Below are 15094 nucleotides of genomic sequence, written 5' to 3'. Positions count from 1 at the left end.
TTGCAAGGGTGAAAGGAAAGCTAGTTCTTTGGAAGCGTAAAAATGGGCTTGGTTTCTTCTATTTTTACTTTTGAGTATTTTGTGTAATGTTGGTGTTGTGTTTCCTTATCCTTAACTCAAATTGCAGAGCAACTATTTAACTTAAAGTTTGCAGCAAAGGAGCTGAGTAGGAATGCCAAAAAATGTGACAAGGAGGAAAAGGTTGAAAAAGCAAAGATTAAAAAGGTAAGTTTCTTTGGAGTGCGTGTGAAATATGTTGGTTTTTACAAGGACCTGAACAAGTGCATGTGCCCAATAACACATGATGGAAGCCCTGGAATATGACTTGTGCTCATCTGGCACGTCGGTTCTTCTTTGAGCTCTTGCTCTTTTGTTACAAATTACTTGGTGCAAATGTAACTCCCGACACCTAGCCCTGCACTAGTTTAAGGGACATGTATGTTCAATTTTCAGTATCTTTTGGATAATGTAAAGTGTTTGTTTACACACATTATTTCTGTCGTATTTTTTACTTTTTTTGTAAACATTTTCGAACACATCTCATTTAAAATCTATAGAAATTATCATTGGAAGTATAGCCATTATTTCTTTGCATTTACTGTTTTGCAAACCGCTATGGACCTGGCCTCCCGGCACAAATTATGGTTGTCTTGAACAGTTCTCTAGCCCAGTCTTCCTTCCAAAGTCATATTAGTTTATACTGCTAATTTTCCAATGGTAAGAGAGGCTATGGATAGAGATTGTACTGAATCTTTTAATATAAGGGTGTGCAATAGGGGTGCATTTTAGACCCCCCGCCTCTTGTTCTTTGTATATAAATAGTCTAATAAAAATTCTGATGGATCTGGATGCTGATGCCCCTAAGTTGGGAGGGTTGTTCCCTTTTTATATAGACGATGCAATATTAATATCATAAACATCTGCTGGCTTACAGTGACACATTTCACAGATTATGTGGAATGTACCATGAGCTTTTTGAGTTTGGTGAATAATGCAAGGGCAATGTAAATTGTGAGATCTGAGCGTGTTTTATGCAATTTAGTGCCTTTATAAGCCAGCATGTCTGGGTCCAGAGCACAGTAGATTCTTCACTCTCTCCTGGCATTGCCCTTTCCATAGGGGTAAGAGCTCCCTGAGCCATTTCAGCTAATTGTTCTTTTATTTCTGTGTTGGTGTGTTATTTGTTACATTTAGCATGCTCAGTGCTTCACCTCGAGGCCACTCTAGGACGTCCCAAACTTCCTGGTTGTAGTGCCCGCCTCCCAGCCCGCCCCACTCCCCTGATAGGTTGTGTTGCTACTCTTAACCAACCTTCCCAGGGCAGCTCTCTGCCCAGCAGCCCCTGTGGCTAAGAGCCCCAAGGCAGGTGTCGGCAGGGGAAGCCAGTGGCCAGCCGTCAACCAGCAGTGACTAGTAAGGTAAGAGTGGCCGGGGTAAGGAATAAGAGCTTTAATCTGCCCCGATATCCCGTCACATAGCAACCCTACCTGCACTAGATAATACTGTGGTTTTTAGCCTGTGCCACGCTTGAATAGCGCTGTGACATTTGCGAAATTGCATTGTGAAACCTAGGCCTTTTTTCTTACTTCACAGGACTCTCAGAATTCGTGCGTTTCTCTCCGGTATTTAAACCACATTGTGAAAGTAGTGCTGTTCATTATTCTACTAGCATACTGTTCTACTATTGTCTGAGCTCCTGTCTTGTTCAATTGACTCCTATTATCTCATCTCTCTTTATCTTGTCTGCTTGCGCCCCCTCCCTGTGTCCTTCCCTAGTGTTCTCCCCCAACCACCTCTCGCCCCCCCTCCTCTTCTCTCCTCTCCCTACCTATTCTATGGTGCTCTCTGTCCATCTTTTTTAACTGCTTCTCCATCGACTATCCTTCTCTCCTCACTCAATCTGGTAGGAAGATGTTTAAAAAGGACATCCTGGTCTCCAACTAAGGCCTCCCTGTTGCTGATACCTAAACCAGTGCCTCTTCCAGGCAAACCCTAACGACATCCTCTTCGTTGTTCCCTCGCCTGACCTATGGACACTTCATAAGGTCTCTGTGCTTTCTCCTTTCTCTTCTCCCATTAATGGTGGCACCCGGTGGGAGGCCCTCCTGGCCTCCTTCCACTCCTCTAAGGTAATCATTAATGTTTACCTAAATGGTACCGTCTTGGTCCAAGGTCCTCAGGCCAACTTTCTCCTCCTTTGATAGACGCTTCCCGCGCCTCATCAATTTCCTTTCTTCTCCTGCTGTCCCCTCTCTTCCCTCCACGACTTCCTTGCCTCCCCCCGCTGTCTCCTCCTTGGCTACCTTGCCTTGTCCGCCTTCCTCTTCTGCCCCCCCTCGGGCTTCTCCTACACCTCTGATTTGTACCCCCGGCCCCTGAAGTCTTTGAAGGACAGCAAACTTCTCCATATTGCCACTCTCGCTCTGCTGTCAAACACTCCTCTGACATCTGTCGCCTCCTTGAAGAACTTGATCTTGAGGTCCTGGTCTCACTGAGACATGGTTCATGGCCAGCTCTGTCACAAGCTTTGATAATTCTCCTCCAGGACGGCTACAAGATCCTCTCCTCGCCCAGGTCCAATCGTTCTGGAGGGGGTGTAGCCTTAATCTTCCCCAAGTGGATTTCTGCCTCTGTTATTCCTACGCAGGCCTACTCCTTTTTTGAATGTCTTGTCTGCAGGCTCGCTCTCTCCTAGCCATTCCCTTACTGTGGCTTCTATCTATCGGCCACATGGTCAGATGTCCTCCTTCCTCTGAGTCGGCGGCCCTCTCTGCTTTCCTCGTGGTCTCGACCACTCAACTCCTCCTTCTTGGAGACTTTAACATCTACCTGGATACTTCCTGTCCTTCCTCTGGACTCTTTTGTGATCTTTCGCTTTCGCTTTCTCTTTCTCTTTCTCTTTCTCTTTCTCTTTCTCTCTCTTTCTCTCTCTCTTTCTCTTTCTCTTTCTTTCTCTCTCTCTTTCTCTCTCTTTCTCTCTCTTTCTCTCTTTCTCTCTTTCTCTCTCTTTCTCTCTCTTTCTCTCTCTTTCTCTCTCTTTCTCTCTCTTTCTCTCTCTTTCTCTCTCTTTCTCTCTCTTTCTCTCTCTTTCTCTCTCTTTCTCTCTCTTTCTCTCTTTTTCTCCCTCTCCCCCCCCATGAAGCATGTGTCAGTTGAGGTTCTCTCTGCCACTTTCTCACCTCCCCCTCCCACTTTGGCTGACTCACATCCTGACACAGCCCTCTCTATGCTATATTTGATGTTCAAGCCCCTGTCATGAGGATCTGCTTGAAGCCCAAAGCTAAGTGCAACTCCTGGTATGACTCGGACCGCCTCACCCGTAAAACACTAGTGAAGGGTGGCTGAGAGGAAATGGCATGCTTCCTGTACATTCTCTGACAAACTGGCCTGCCGCCTGCTCTAAAGGAAATACTGGCTCTGTGGCCACACCAAGAAGAGAGCCCTCATCCAAGCCTGCATCTCTGCAGCATCTAACAACTCGGCCGAACTCTTTCAAATCTGCAAGGAGCTGGCAAATCCTGCTGCAGTCTCTACCTCTCCTGTCCCCTCCCAGGCCCTCTGCACGGCCCTGGCTTCTCATTTCATCTCTAAAACTCAGGACATCCTGTCCTCTCTTCCTCTCTTCCTCTCCTCCTCCCTCTACTCCCCTCTCTTCCTCTGGCCCTTCTGTGGCCACCTCTCCTCCCTCCTTCTCTGCCTTTCCCCTGTTCTACCCATACAAGGTTTCTATACAAGTCCGATCTATTGCTACTACAAAAAACCTGTGCAATTCACTAAACAACTTTATAAACGTGACATTATGGTTGAAAGTAAAACCGAAAACCCCCTTTCGCCAGTTATGGTAGGCTAAGCAACCATAACTGGCCGCACCACTGTGCACTGCTAACACTAACAGCCAGGACATCAAAGATGACATCACATGTCTGGCTCACTCTTTTTTCCTTCACTGATATATCTGGGGCAGGAACTAAAAAGTCACTATACTATAGTACAAAGAACTATGGTGACAGCACAGATAACATTACATGTCTAGCTCTTTCTTTTTTTGTTCACTGACATATGTAACCCAGGTGGCTTTCTTCACTGTCAGTCGGGAGTGTAAGAAGGTAAAAGTCCTATATCTGTAGTCCTTATCCTTCTCATTTGTTCTAACAATATTTTCTTATGTTACATTTACATCATAACATACATTCGTTCATGTACTGAAAGAACTGAGTAATGGAATAGTTTTTTTTTTTCAGCAATGCATTCCTTAATGATCTACGTGGCATATCTTAGTTCTTCAATCATCTCTGATACTTTTCTGGCAATGATATAATTCCAATTCCTTGTGGAGCCTCTGCATGAAAACTAAATGTACATGTGATGTCATCAGTGATGTCATCAATGACATTTGTGGTGTCATCTTTGATGTCCTGTGTGTTAGTGTTAGCAGTGCACAGTGGTGCGGCCAGTTATGGTTGCTTAGCCTACCATAACTGGCGAATTTCAGAGGTTGTTCGGTTTTACTTTCAACGATAACGTCCCCTTAAAGTTTTTTTAGTGAATTTTATGGGTTTTTAGTAGGGCAACTTAACCATAACATCCCGTTAACAGTGTTTTTACTGAATGTACACTTTCATGATGTGAATGTGGGAGATAGGTAGTATAATTCCCTTACTTTTATATACATGGAACATAGAACATACCGAACCCCCTCGTTATTGATATTTGAAAGGCACAGACTGTGCGCCTGTCTGTGGACGGGCGCGGACGAGATCAACACTACCCAAACAGTCAGGGGGTATCTGAAATTATACTATTGTACCATATGAGAAATGCACAAGTTTAAAAAAGAACACATAAACACATTGCAAGTACCAATTGAACCTACACGTCTCACACATTACCCATGCATTTAATTACCATGTAGAATGAAATGGATTATACCATAACAAAATAAGATATGCCTCCAACGTAATTACCTCACAGAAACTGTGCAGCCAGAAGCGACAGTGTACTTTTTTGTATGAGGTACAGAAAAAATAATGTATTTCTGTTTTGATACAGAAATCTGCAGTACTTTGGAGTGGTTGGAGGAGAATTTTCCGCATGGGGAAATGTCGGAAAATGGCGATAATAATGGTACACACTTCTCTGCATACGGAAATAAACAGTATTTTATGGACATTTTTTAACATATATATATTCATTTTTAACAGAACAGGTAAAAAAGAAGAAAGTCCACCAAAGGACACAGAGCAAGACAGCCTGAAACAGCTAGAACAGAAAATGGACATACTGAATGAGAATTTTAACAGCTTAAGGCAATTTGTGGAAGAGTAAGTGAGAGGGAAAATAAGATACCACTGTCCCACCTGTACCTGTCACCCTTCTCAATTTCCTAGTGACCATCCCCAAACCCTCAAGAGGAACAGACACGTTTTGACGAAACATCCATCCCTTCATCCCCTCACAACCAGCCTGTGTTAAACCCTAATTCCCCTATATTTGTTTCAGTATCTGCTTCCCCCTGTATTTCTCTTGATTGATGTATGTGTGTGTATGAAAAAATTGTGTATGTTAGTTGTAGAGGAATGTTTAGGATTAAACCATTTTTTTTAAAAGAGTTAAAATTGTCCGCGGACAGCACGCCTGTTCGGGCTGGCCGTAATCAATATAGTATGGATGTTCTAGGGGCAATACACCTAGCCGTACCAATCGCAACCAATATGGAACTAATCTTATAACGCACCAGGTGTCCAAGTTGTTCGTAAATGAACAGAATGGGAACGTCCTAAGGACATTAAACCTCTCCGTACTATTCACAACCAAGATAAAACATGTTCTTGGAACACACCAGGTGTCCGGGATGTCTGTAAATGAACAAAATGTGAGTGTCCTAAGGACACTGTACCTATCCGTACCGTCCGCAGCGAAGATGGAACTGTCCGTAGAACGGGCATGGTGTCCGGCATGTCCGTAGTCAAACAAAATGGAGGTGTTTTAAGGACACTGCACCTGGCCGTGCAGTCAGCAGAACATCTACGCACACACCACACCCATAAGTACTGTGAACATCGCGCCTGTCCCTAACTGCTAACTGTCCATCTCACTTGTGTCACACTTTTAATTAGTTTCAGGACCCGAACACTGTCAGTAGAACTTCCGCGCGCATGCGCACGTCCGTTACTCTGCATTTGGTGTCCAGCGGGCACCCATTTCCTTCACGGATGTATTCACGACGTTATCATGTGATCTCACCCACGCTGAGCGTGTGGACTAATTTGCGCAGTTTGTCTGCTTCCGCAACATTTCAAAAGAATTTATACAAACATGGGAAATTATTTTACAGTATAAAATCACCATTTCACATATCCCATACAATGGCCCTACCTTTCAACGTATTGTTTAGAATTTTTGCAGCGCTTTTCAGTGATCGATATGATCACGTGCCGCACCCCTCCACCCGTATAAATGGCCACACCCCCGAGCTCATCTTCATTGTGCTTCTGGCTATAGCAGATTGAGTTGTGCTGCCTTTACTGCTGTAGCGAACATTAGCCGACTAATCCTTATGGCATCCATGGCTGCTGTTGCTTCATTAGCCTCAGCACCACCCCAAACCCTCCGCCGCCACCACCTCCCCAAGGGCCTGCAGAGGGCAATACGGGTGAGGATGTAGAGAGCGAGGAAGAAGAGGAAGAAGAGGAAGAAGAGAATGAGATGGTGGAATTCCGCACTACAAGCACTCTTCGGGAGTCGTGGGTGTGGCGGTTGTTTACCGTTTTTGGAAACTTACCAAAAGCACGTGCGAACCAGGTCCTGTGTAAGCAGTGCAAGTTGGTGCTGAGTCGCGAGAGACCTGGTGCGTACAGCTTTGGTACGACAACCATGAAGCGACACCTAACTTCGTTCCACAGTGCGGACATTCGCAAGGTGGTACCATGTGAAGAACGTAGTAGATTGAGTTCCTCTACAGCATCCTCCGTGTCCGATCCTCTCACCACGAGACACTCCTGTGGGGGAGCGCATCCCTCCAGCTGCCTCACAGGCCATTCGCTATGCTTTTGACCCTTACCTTGTGAGGGTCACAATATTATGTATGTACTGCGACGCAGTACTCTGCAGGGGGGAGAGTCTTCGGAGTGCTTTTGAGACTGCGGTCACGGAGCACCAGAAGACTCGCTCCCTACCGAAGTAAAGGCCACCCTACATCTTTCTCTCTCTCTCCACCTGCCCTTTCTTATCCCCGTGGTTGGTGTCCCTTCCTTACCCGCCTTTACCCTCCTCTCCTAGTGTGCCGTGTGCTGAAAAGCAATAAACTGAATAACAACAAAAATTACAAATCAAGTGACCGGTGTAGGCCCCCACGCATTTTTCAAAAAGTCAGCGGACAGTCGTAGGACGCACAAAAATGAAGGGTGCAATCGGAGCTAAATCAATGCACTTTTCGCTGGGAGTAAGTGGTGGCTCTGAAAAGAGCCTTTCGGTGGTGTTTTGTGTGTTTGTGGATTCGAAAAAACAGATTGCTATAACTCCAAAAAAGGTTGCAATGCATTTTGTACATTGCGAAGAAAAATCTGATTGTGAGATGGACTCCATCTCTGCGAAAAATGAAAGTGCTGCGAAACAAAATGTTTTCATTGTGGAATGAGGACATACCAAGATCTCTTAGAAAGGCACAAACAGCCTTATGGACATTGTGCCTCGCTTTCTCCATTTGTGGACCAAAATGCAGAAGAACGCAGCCATATTTGTCTTTGTGCAACACAAGGAAAAAACTATTTGGCAATTTGGAAACATGTCCATGACCTTTGCAAGTCCTTCCTTCATTGCAAATTGCAAAGAAATTCCAGAGACATGGCTTAACTGTTTCCTCCACAATGAATGATAATTATATCAGGATGATGCTATGTCTGTAAAGTAGCACAGAGAGGTACCAAGTCCAGCCACTTCATTCCACGCACCCCATGCCAGTGCACTTCCACATGAGAAAATCCAAGATCTGCAGATAGACCGCAACTTTCTGCATGCATCTTCAACTAATGTATCCCTGAGTCTCTCAAAATCCAGATGATCTGTTTTCGAGCAGACAGAGCCATGGCTGTCTAGTCTCCTGTCAGGGAAAAGATGTTCTCACTAAATTTCTCCGTTCAGAACACACCCGCTGAACTTTGCTGACCAATCACTAGCTTTGCACATTCTCATTTGCATGTGTCTCCACCCCAGAAACCCTGTTGGAGGTAGTCTGCAGGCAGTGCGTATTACCATGTCCGCAGACAAGTAGAGGATCTGAGCGTGACGACTGTACATTTAAATATTATTCCCCTTGTCCCCTTTAAGGTGGGCTCTGAAAAGAGCCGTTTTTTTTCTTCTTTTTTTGGCAGATGCCTTACAGACACCTGTTAATTTGTTTTTTTAATTCCATTCCAAAAGAACATGGCATTTCCCAAAGAAGATAACGCAACACCATCTGCTTCAAAATAAGCTGCATTACTGGGAACAATGTTCTTGTGGCTGCAGATAAACATGAAAGCACACATGCCGTGATTGATGTTACACCTCTGAATACTTTGATCTGGACAGAAAACGGAACTGTTGTCCCATTTTCCTCTACGGAGGAAGCCAGAAAAAATTACTTTCACAGTTGGAAAGATGTTAATGACTGCTTGTACCAACTATTCCAAATCATCCAACAAAGTACGTGAACTCGCGTAGCCCAAATGGCAAGCACCGTAGTGCAAAAGTACCACATGGGGACTGGTCATCCTACGCATATCTCTGCAAACTTGGAGAATTGCCCCAGCATTGCGATCAGTCTCAGCGCTCCACACCACCTCCACTCCTCTCATCGAAATTGTGTGCCACATGCCTACTATCGGAATAGTGCTGTAAACCATGGACAAAAATATCTCCAATCACCAAAACCCTGACTGTCTCCATCTCTGCCATCTTCAGTACACGCACTGTCTTCTGGCACAAATGAACAATGTGAACATCTGATTGGCTGATGCCTACCGTCCCCTTTCCATGCTGGATTTGCTGTAGAACCCCGTATGTGGCACGCCCTACCAGCGGACAAGCGCTGTCTACGTGCGGCATGTATCTCTTAGCCAGTCCTTCTACCCTTTCCACATTACTCGCAAATCTATTCCCTCATTGGACAGAGCTAAGCAGTCACACAACCATCCACCAATCACATTCAACATCTCTACATCTAACTCCATCAAAGTTTCGCACTTCAAATGTATCATTGATCACTCTGAATGCAAGTCGCATATCATTGCAAAGCACCTACTTCAAAAATGACTGCAAGTGTCGCAGATTTCTACGTACAGCTCCATGCATGCGCACATGCATGAGTACAAAGTACAGGTAACATTTTTTTAATCAGAGAACATGTGCAACCCTTATGATTTAATTTAAACAAATTAATGCCACTAAATCTGCATAGCCAATACATACCAACACTCCCCCTTTAAGTGCAAGACTTCCGATTTTTCATTGAGAAACTGCACTACTTCTTACTGTCTCCGGCATAACCTATATATACGTGACAACCCTCCCGATTTAGGAGCAAAACTCTATTTCAATAGAAAATGTCACAATTCTTTACTGTGTACCGTCTAAATTAATGCTACTTCCAATGCGATCGTATAAGAAAAATAAACGTTCCCAATTGCTGTGGTGACATCTCCCTCTAAGGGTCTCCCGATTTTTCGGATTCGTACTTATAATATTAAAGTAGTGAAACTTTTCTCATGTACTATAATGACCTTTCACTTACAAGTCTCTGCTATTGACAACACAGCTTAAAAAAAACAAAGCATTTTCATAAACTGAAAATTGTACTCATTTGCGAATCAGGTTCAACTAACATACTGCAAATAACATATAAAGGCAGCACATAGTGAAATGAAATGCACACATGTACTGTGTTGAGATATCAAAGGAGAATACTCTGACGAAAGATGCAAAATTAACGTGTACAGTAACATCACTGCTTTAAACACACAAAGTTACTAACTTCCTCCTTTTACAATTGCAGTGAAGACTACCCTCCTGAAAATCAACCGCATCTGCACTGCAAACGACATATCCGAAGAAACCTGGTCATTCCGCAAAAAAAGTAAGTACACTACTACCTTTTATATTCTTACTGTTCCTCAAAGAGACTGTGTGGGTTCTTTATGTAATTTGTGCACCAAAGCAAACATTGATTTCTAAACCGTTCTACCCTCAAATCCCCATTTATTAAAGAAAGAATAACCGGCAGAATAACTCACAAATGGAAGCCTTAGAATGTTAGTACTAGAAAACAAATAGCTGTTTTTAATTTTATACCATTACGTTTACTATTACTGCTTCTCATCACTATCTCCTTTCTACTCTCATCTGAAGCACAATGTAGTAATATACAAACATAAGAATAGCCTTCCCGCTCATTGTAACTACCCAGTGCACATTCACACACAACCACAAACAGCTTCCCCATCAAACTCATGCACGCATGCACACAGCACACATACATTGTACAATAGACCAAACCATGTCTTCTTTCTTTTTCAACAGACCCCAAAGAATGCCTACCAAAAAGCAAGTCGGTAGAAAGAAACGCAGAAATAGAGCAAATGAAAATAAGGGTCCAAAGTAAGCGTCCATCTGTAGCAGAGTTTGTAGAGAACGTTGGAACAAAACAGCTAATACAGTCCTTTAGTGAAACAAAGGAAGCTTCAACTACTGGAACTTTGGCTCCTCTATCAAAATGTGGCACGAAACAGAAAACGCTTTACCAAAAATTGGCTACCAGTACTGCTAACAATGCTCCTATTAATCCTGATATAGTAACAAGAACCCATAGTAAAAAAGATCTTAGCAAAAATGTTTTGCCACAGAGTCCTTCAGAATCTAATAAGAAGAGGACCGAAATCATCATTAACCCTTAAATAACTTCCTTTTGAGAAGGATTGCACTGTCTACGAGAGCTTGTAGGATTAATTTTCTACGGTAGGTTTTATTTTAGTGTTAAATAGGATGAAACCACTAACAAAACTAAGTACTAAACTACAAAAGAAACGTATCAATAAACAGAATGTCAACATAAGTTCTTAAATATTTGTGGAGGTGAATGGAGTCACACAACAACCCCAGAACCATATTTTAATGAAGCATACAAACACAATCAAACAAACACAATTGCCATGCACAGCAGTGGACCAGGGTATGAAAAAATCAATAATACCATCATGGAGCAAAAAACACTGCTTATAAATGTATCCCTGAAAACTCACAACTACCTCTCCATTCGACTGAACCAGACCGTCCAGTATACAAATGGCCGTGCACGTCAATGTGTGACATTCCTAACAAATCTTTCAAGTCTTTACGTCAGTTCCTCAATCAGTATGTGAAAGGTAAAGACAAAATCAAAATGAAAGTGCTGCAAAATATGGCTATCTGTCCAGTGCGCAAATGCACAGGACTACAAGGACATTCATTAGCTGCATGTCGGGACCTATTTACAAAAACACCTTCCATGATATCAAAAGTATATCAATACATCATTCAAATGTAAGAAATCTAGTGTATAAACTGTACGATGCTAAAAGTCCAGCTTTAGCATTAACCAATTTAAATAACACTCTTCTACATGGCACACCCAAATACCTACAAGAAGAAATCGACCGTATCCAGAGAAAATATTTTGGAAGTGAAAGCCACTTACAAAATGCAATAGTTTTAGAACAGACTAGCAACAATTCTGCACATAGCAATCTTCTATTACACACATACAAAAAAGAAATCTAAAATTTAAAAGTGCATCGGCTGAAGTACCAAACCATGTGTGTGTTGCCGCAGAACGTTTTACAAAATGAACCCAAAAACTATAGATGTAACATACAAAATAGAAGACAATGAAGATTCCAAATGGTTTGAATTAGCTCTATACCTTTTAGCAGAAAACATATACCAAATAAGTGAACCCCTAATATGTTGCAGTTACTGCACTACAAAACTGGACAACAACCAAACTCCTTCACGTGCTATCATAATTCAAACAGTTCACCCATTTAAAGCAATAATACGCCTTCAACCAAAAACAGCAAAATTACCTCCCTCTGAATTGGTGAAAGGCATTTGTGGCAAAGTAGTTTATTTGCCATTAGATCTGACAGAAAATGTACACACTCTAGGAGTGCAACATCCAATAGTGCATTCTTTAATTGTCTTAGTAAATGGTGTACCAACAAAAGACAAAAAAACTTGGCAACAACTGGTGGACTTACATAAAATTAGACAAGACTTGCAATATCTGAAAGACAATAACGAATGCTACAAAGAAATAAATATTGAAGAAAGCTTAAGGGAAACAACTGAAATAATTCAAGAGTCATCAGAAACTGGTCAATTTGAACTTCTGGATCCTGCTGCAGTATCCACTCTTTTGGACCATTACACAATTCATGCATTGCATTCCAATGACAGCATAGATGATGCACTAGAAATGTATCAAATGCGACAAACCAAAGGGTCACCAATGAGCATATGGGGAAAAAGTATAGAAGCACGTGCTTTCCCACTGCTATTTCCTACTGGCAAAGGCGGAAGATACGATGATTGGCCCACTCAGATTACGGCATCAGAATACCTCTCATTACGAATGTATTCTCAAGATCCCAGATTTAGACAAAATGTGGAATACATATTCCACCTACTCTTTTAAAGTGAACTAGCAACCCTATGTTACGGAGTTGCGCACATTTTGAAATATGGAACCCACTTTCAAAATGTCAGCTACGCAATTAATACAAAAATCGGGTATAACAAATCTGTTTGCAAACATGCATGGTACAAAAGAGTACTGGTTCCGACGGCACAGAGACTTACGTTGTATGATCAGAAACCTTGCACCACCGACCATGGTTTGTTACACTAAGTTGTGCAGAGTCTGCATGGGAAGATTTACATGAGTTCCTACGCATATCAAACAACAATAAAACCAACATACATATACTAACACCTGGAGAACTTTGCTCTCTAGATCCAGTCAATGTGTCAAGATATTTCCATTATTGTTTCATTGCTATGCTACACTTTATTTGTAATAAAACTGTTCCTCCCCTCGGAGACGTGCAACACTTCTTTTGGAGAAAAGAATATCAAGCGAGAGGAGCACCACATATTCACATGCTTTTATGGATCAAAGGTGCACCTAAATTTGATCACAACAGTGATGCCACTGTTTTGCAGTTTATCCAAAAATATGTCTTGTGAAATTCCTTCACAACGGACACATGGTGACCTGCATGGACAGATTTTACAATTTCAAAGACACAAATGTGGCAAATATTGTCATCGCAAATACAAAAGCAAAGGGAAATACTACACCAAATGCCGCTTTGGTTTCCCTAGACCAGTTACAGAAACAGGTGAAGTGAACAACTTCATGTCTTCAGTTTGACATAGTGTTAAAGGTACATCATGTAAGAACACGTATTACAGAAGAATCAAAATATATCAATGATTACAATGCAATCATTGCCCTCTTATGGAATGCAAACATAGATGTGCAGTACATTGCAGACAATTCCACTGCAGTTGCACGATATGTTAAAGCCTACTTAACAGCAGCAGAAAAAACAGAGCTTCAAGACCTCTTGAATGACCGATCATCGGACAAAGCACTATCTCAGAAATTGTACAGCCTAGGCATAAAAATGCTCTCTCATAGAGAATGTGGCGCCTATGAAGCGGCAGATCGTTTAACCGGTACTGTTTTGTATGGAAAATCAGACGACATAGTATGGCTAAGTCTTGGTCCTGCTAAATCTAGAAAAAGAGTTCTGAAATCATATGAGGACATAGAAACAAATGCCAGAAATAATCCCAACAGCCAAGACATTAAAAAAAAACAATTTACTGGGCACATACTATCTGAACAGGAGTACCACTTTGTAAACCATGTGTCTATACCACATAGCTCAAAACTTTGCTTACAAAAATAATATAAAACCTGATGAAAGCAAAGGTAGATATAGAGTGACAGATTGTTAAGGCAGCTTAGTGAAACTTACCAAAAAAAGCTTAATCATGTTAAATTGTCATTAAAAACTCCTCAACAGAAATAACTAGATTACATGTCTCTGCTACAACTTTTTAAACCATAGAGAAAAGAGGAAGCTAATACTACATAACTATAACTGCTATGAAGATGCTTTCAAAGGAAATGAAAGCACCATCACCGATGTGAACTTTACGCAGTACAAAACAATGTTGCACAATGAACAGCAACACAGAATTACTTCAGGCCCAACTAGATAAGGACACTTCCGACAGTAGTCAACCTTCTGTAACAGGAAGCCATGAACCACTGGGACAGCCACTAATAGCAAATGAGGCAGAATTAGCTATGACAGAGTGGAAAACATCATGTGTCACTATGAAGAAGATTTAAAAGACTTAACTGTACTACAAGCAAAACTTAACAAAGACCAGCGCACCATTTTTGAAGAAGTAACAAAACAAATTGCATATGGAGTACTGTACAACACGAGAATAAAGAATGTACCTGCCCACATTACAAACCTATACTGCTGTACGTCAGTGGTGAAGCTGGGTCAGGAAAATCATTCTTAATCAAAATCATCAGCAAGTTCCTTCAACAATTGACAAACAACAAACTGTCAGCTGTTGTAACTGCCCCCACAGGTTTAGCTGCCTACAACATAGGCGGTGTCACTATACACCAATTACTACTCCTTCCAGTAGAACCCCAAAACAAATTAGATTATTACAAACTTTCTGCAGAGGCTGCAATGGAACTACAGAGAGTATTAAAACAAATTAAAATGCTACTAATAGATTAAGTGAGCATGGTCTCCAACCTAATGTTGGCTTTGATTCACCTCAGATTGCAAGAAGTACTTAAAACAAACTAGGAAGAACTCTTTGCAGGGAAACACATTATCTTTTTCGGAGATCTTCTACAATTGAAACCAGTGAAAGGTGAATCTATTTTTGAAACCTTAGGACACAAACTGTGCTGTAAAACTGTTGGCAGCATAGGAAATGTCAACATTTGGCAACATTTCCAATACAGTGAATTAACAGA

General features: G+C 41.9%; 1 protein-coding gene across 1 annotated transcript in view; it reads left to right on the top strand.

Annotated features, from left to right (window-relative positions):
* The window catches only part of CHMP1B (charged multivesicular body protein 1B), a 340861-nt gene that overhangs the window by 84558 nt on the left and 241209 nt on the right, over window positions 1-15094 (top strand). The window contains exon 2 of the mRNA XM_069612907.1: window positions 128-225. Coding sequence (XP_069469008.1) covers window positions 128-225 — 98 coding nt within the window. The remainder of the gene's footprint in view (window positions 1-127; window positions 226-15094) is intronic.

This window comes from Ambystoma mexicanum, chromosome 5p, assembly GCF_040938575.1.
Source record: "Ambystoma mexicanum isolate Mex_15411 chromosome 5p, UKY_AmexF1_1, whole genome shotgun sequence".
NCBI lineage: Eukaryota > Metazoa > Chordata > Amphibia > Caudata > Ambystomatidae > Ambystoma > Ambystoma mexicanum.
This window is presented reverse-complemented; position numbering and strand designations above follow the sequence as displayed.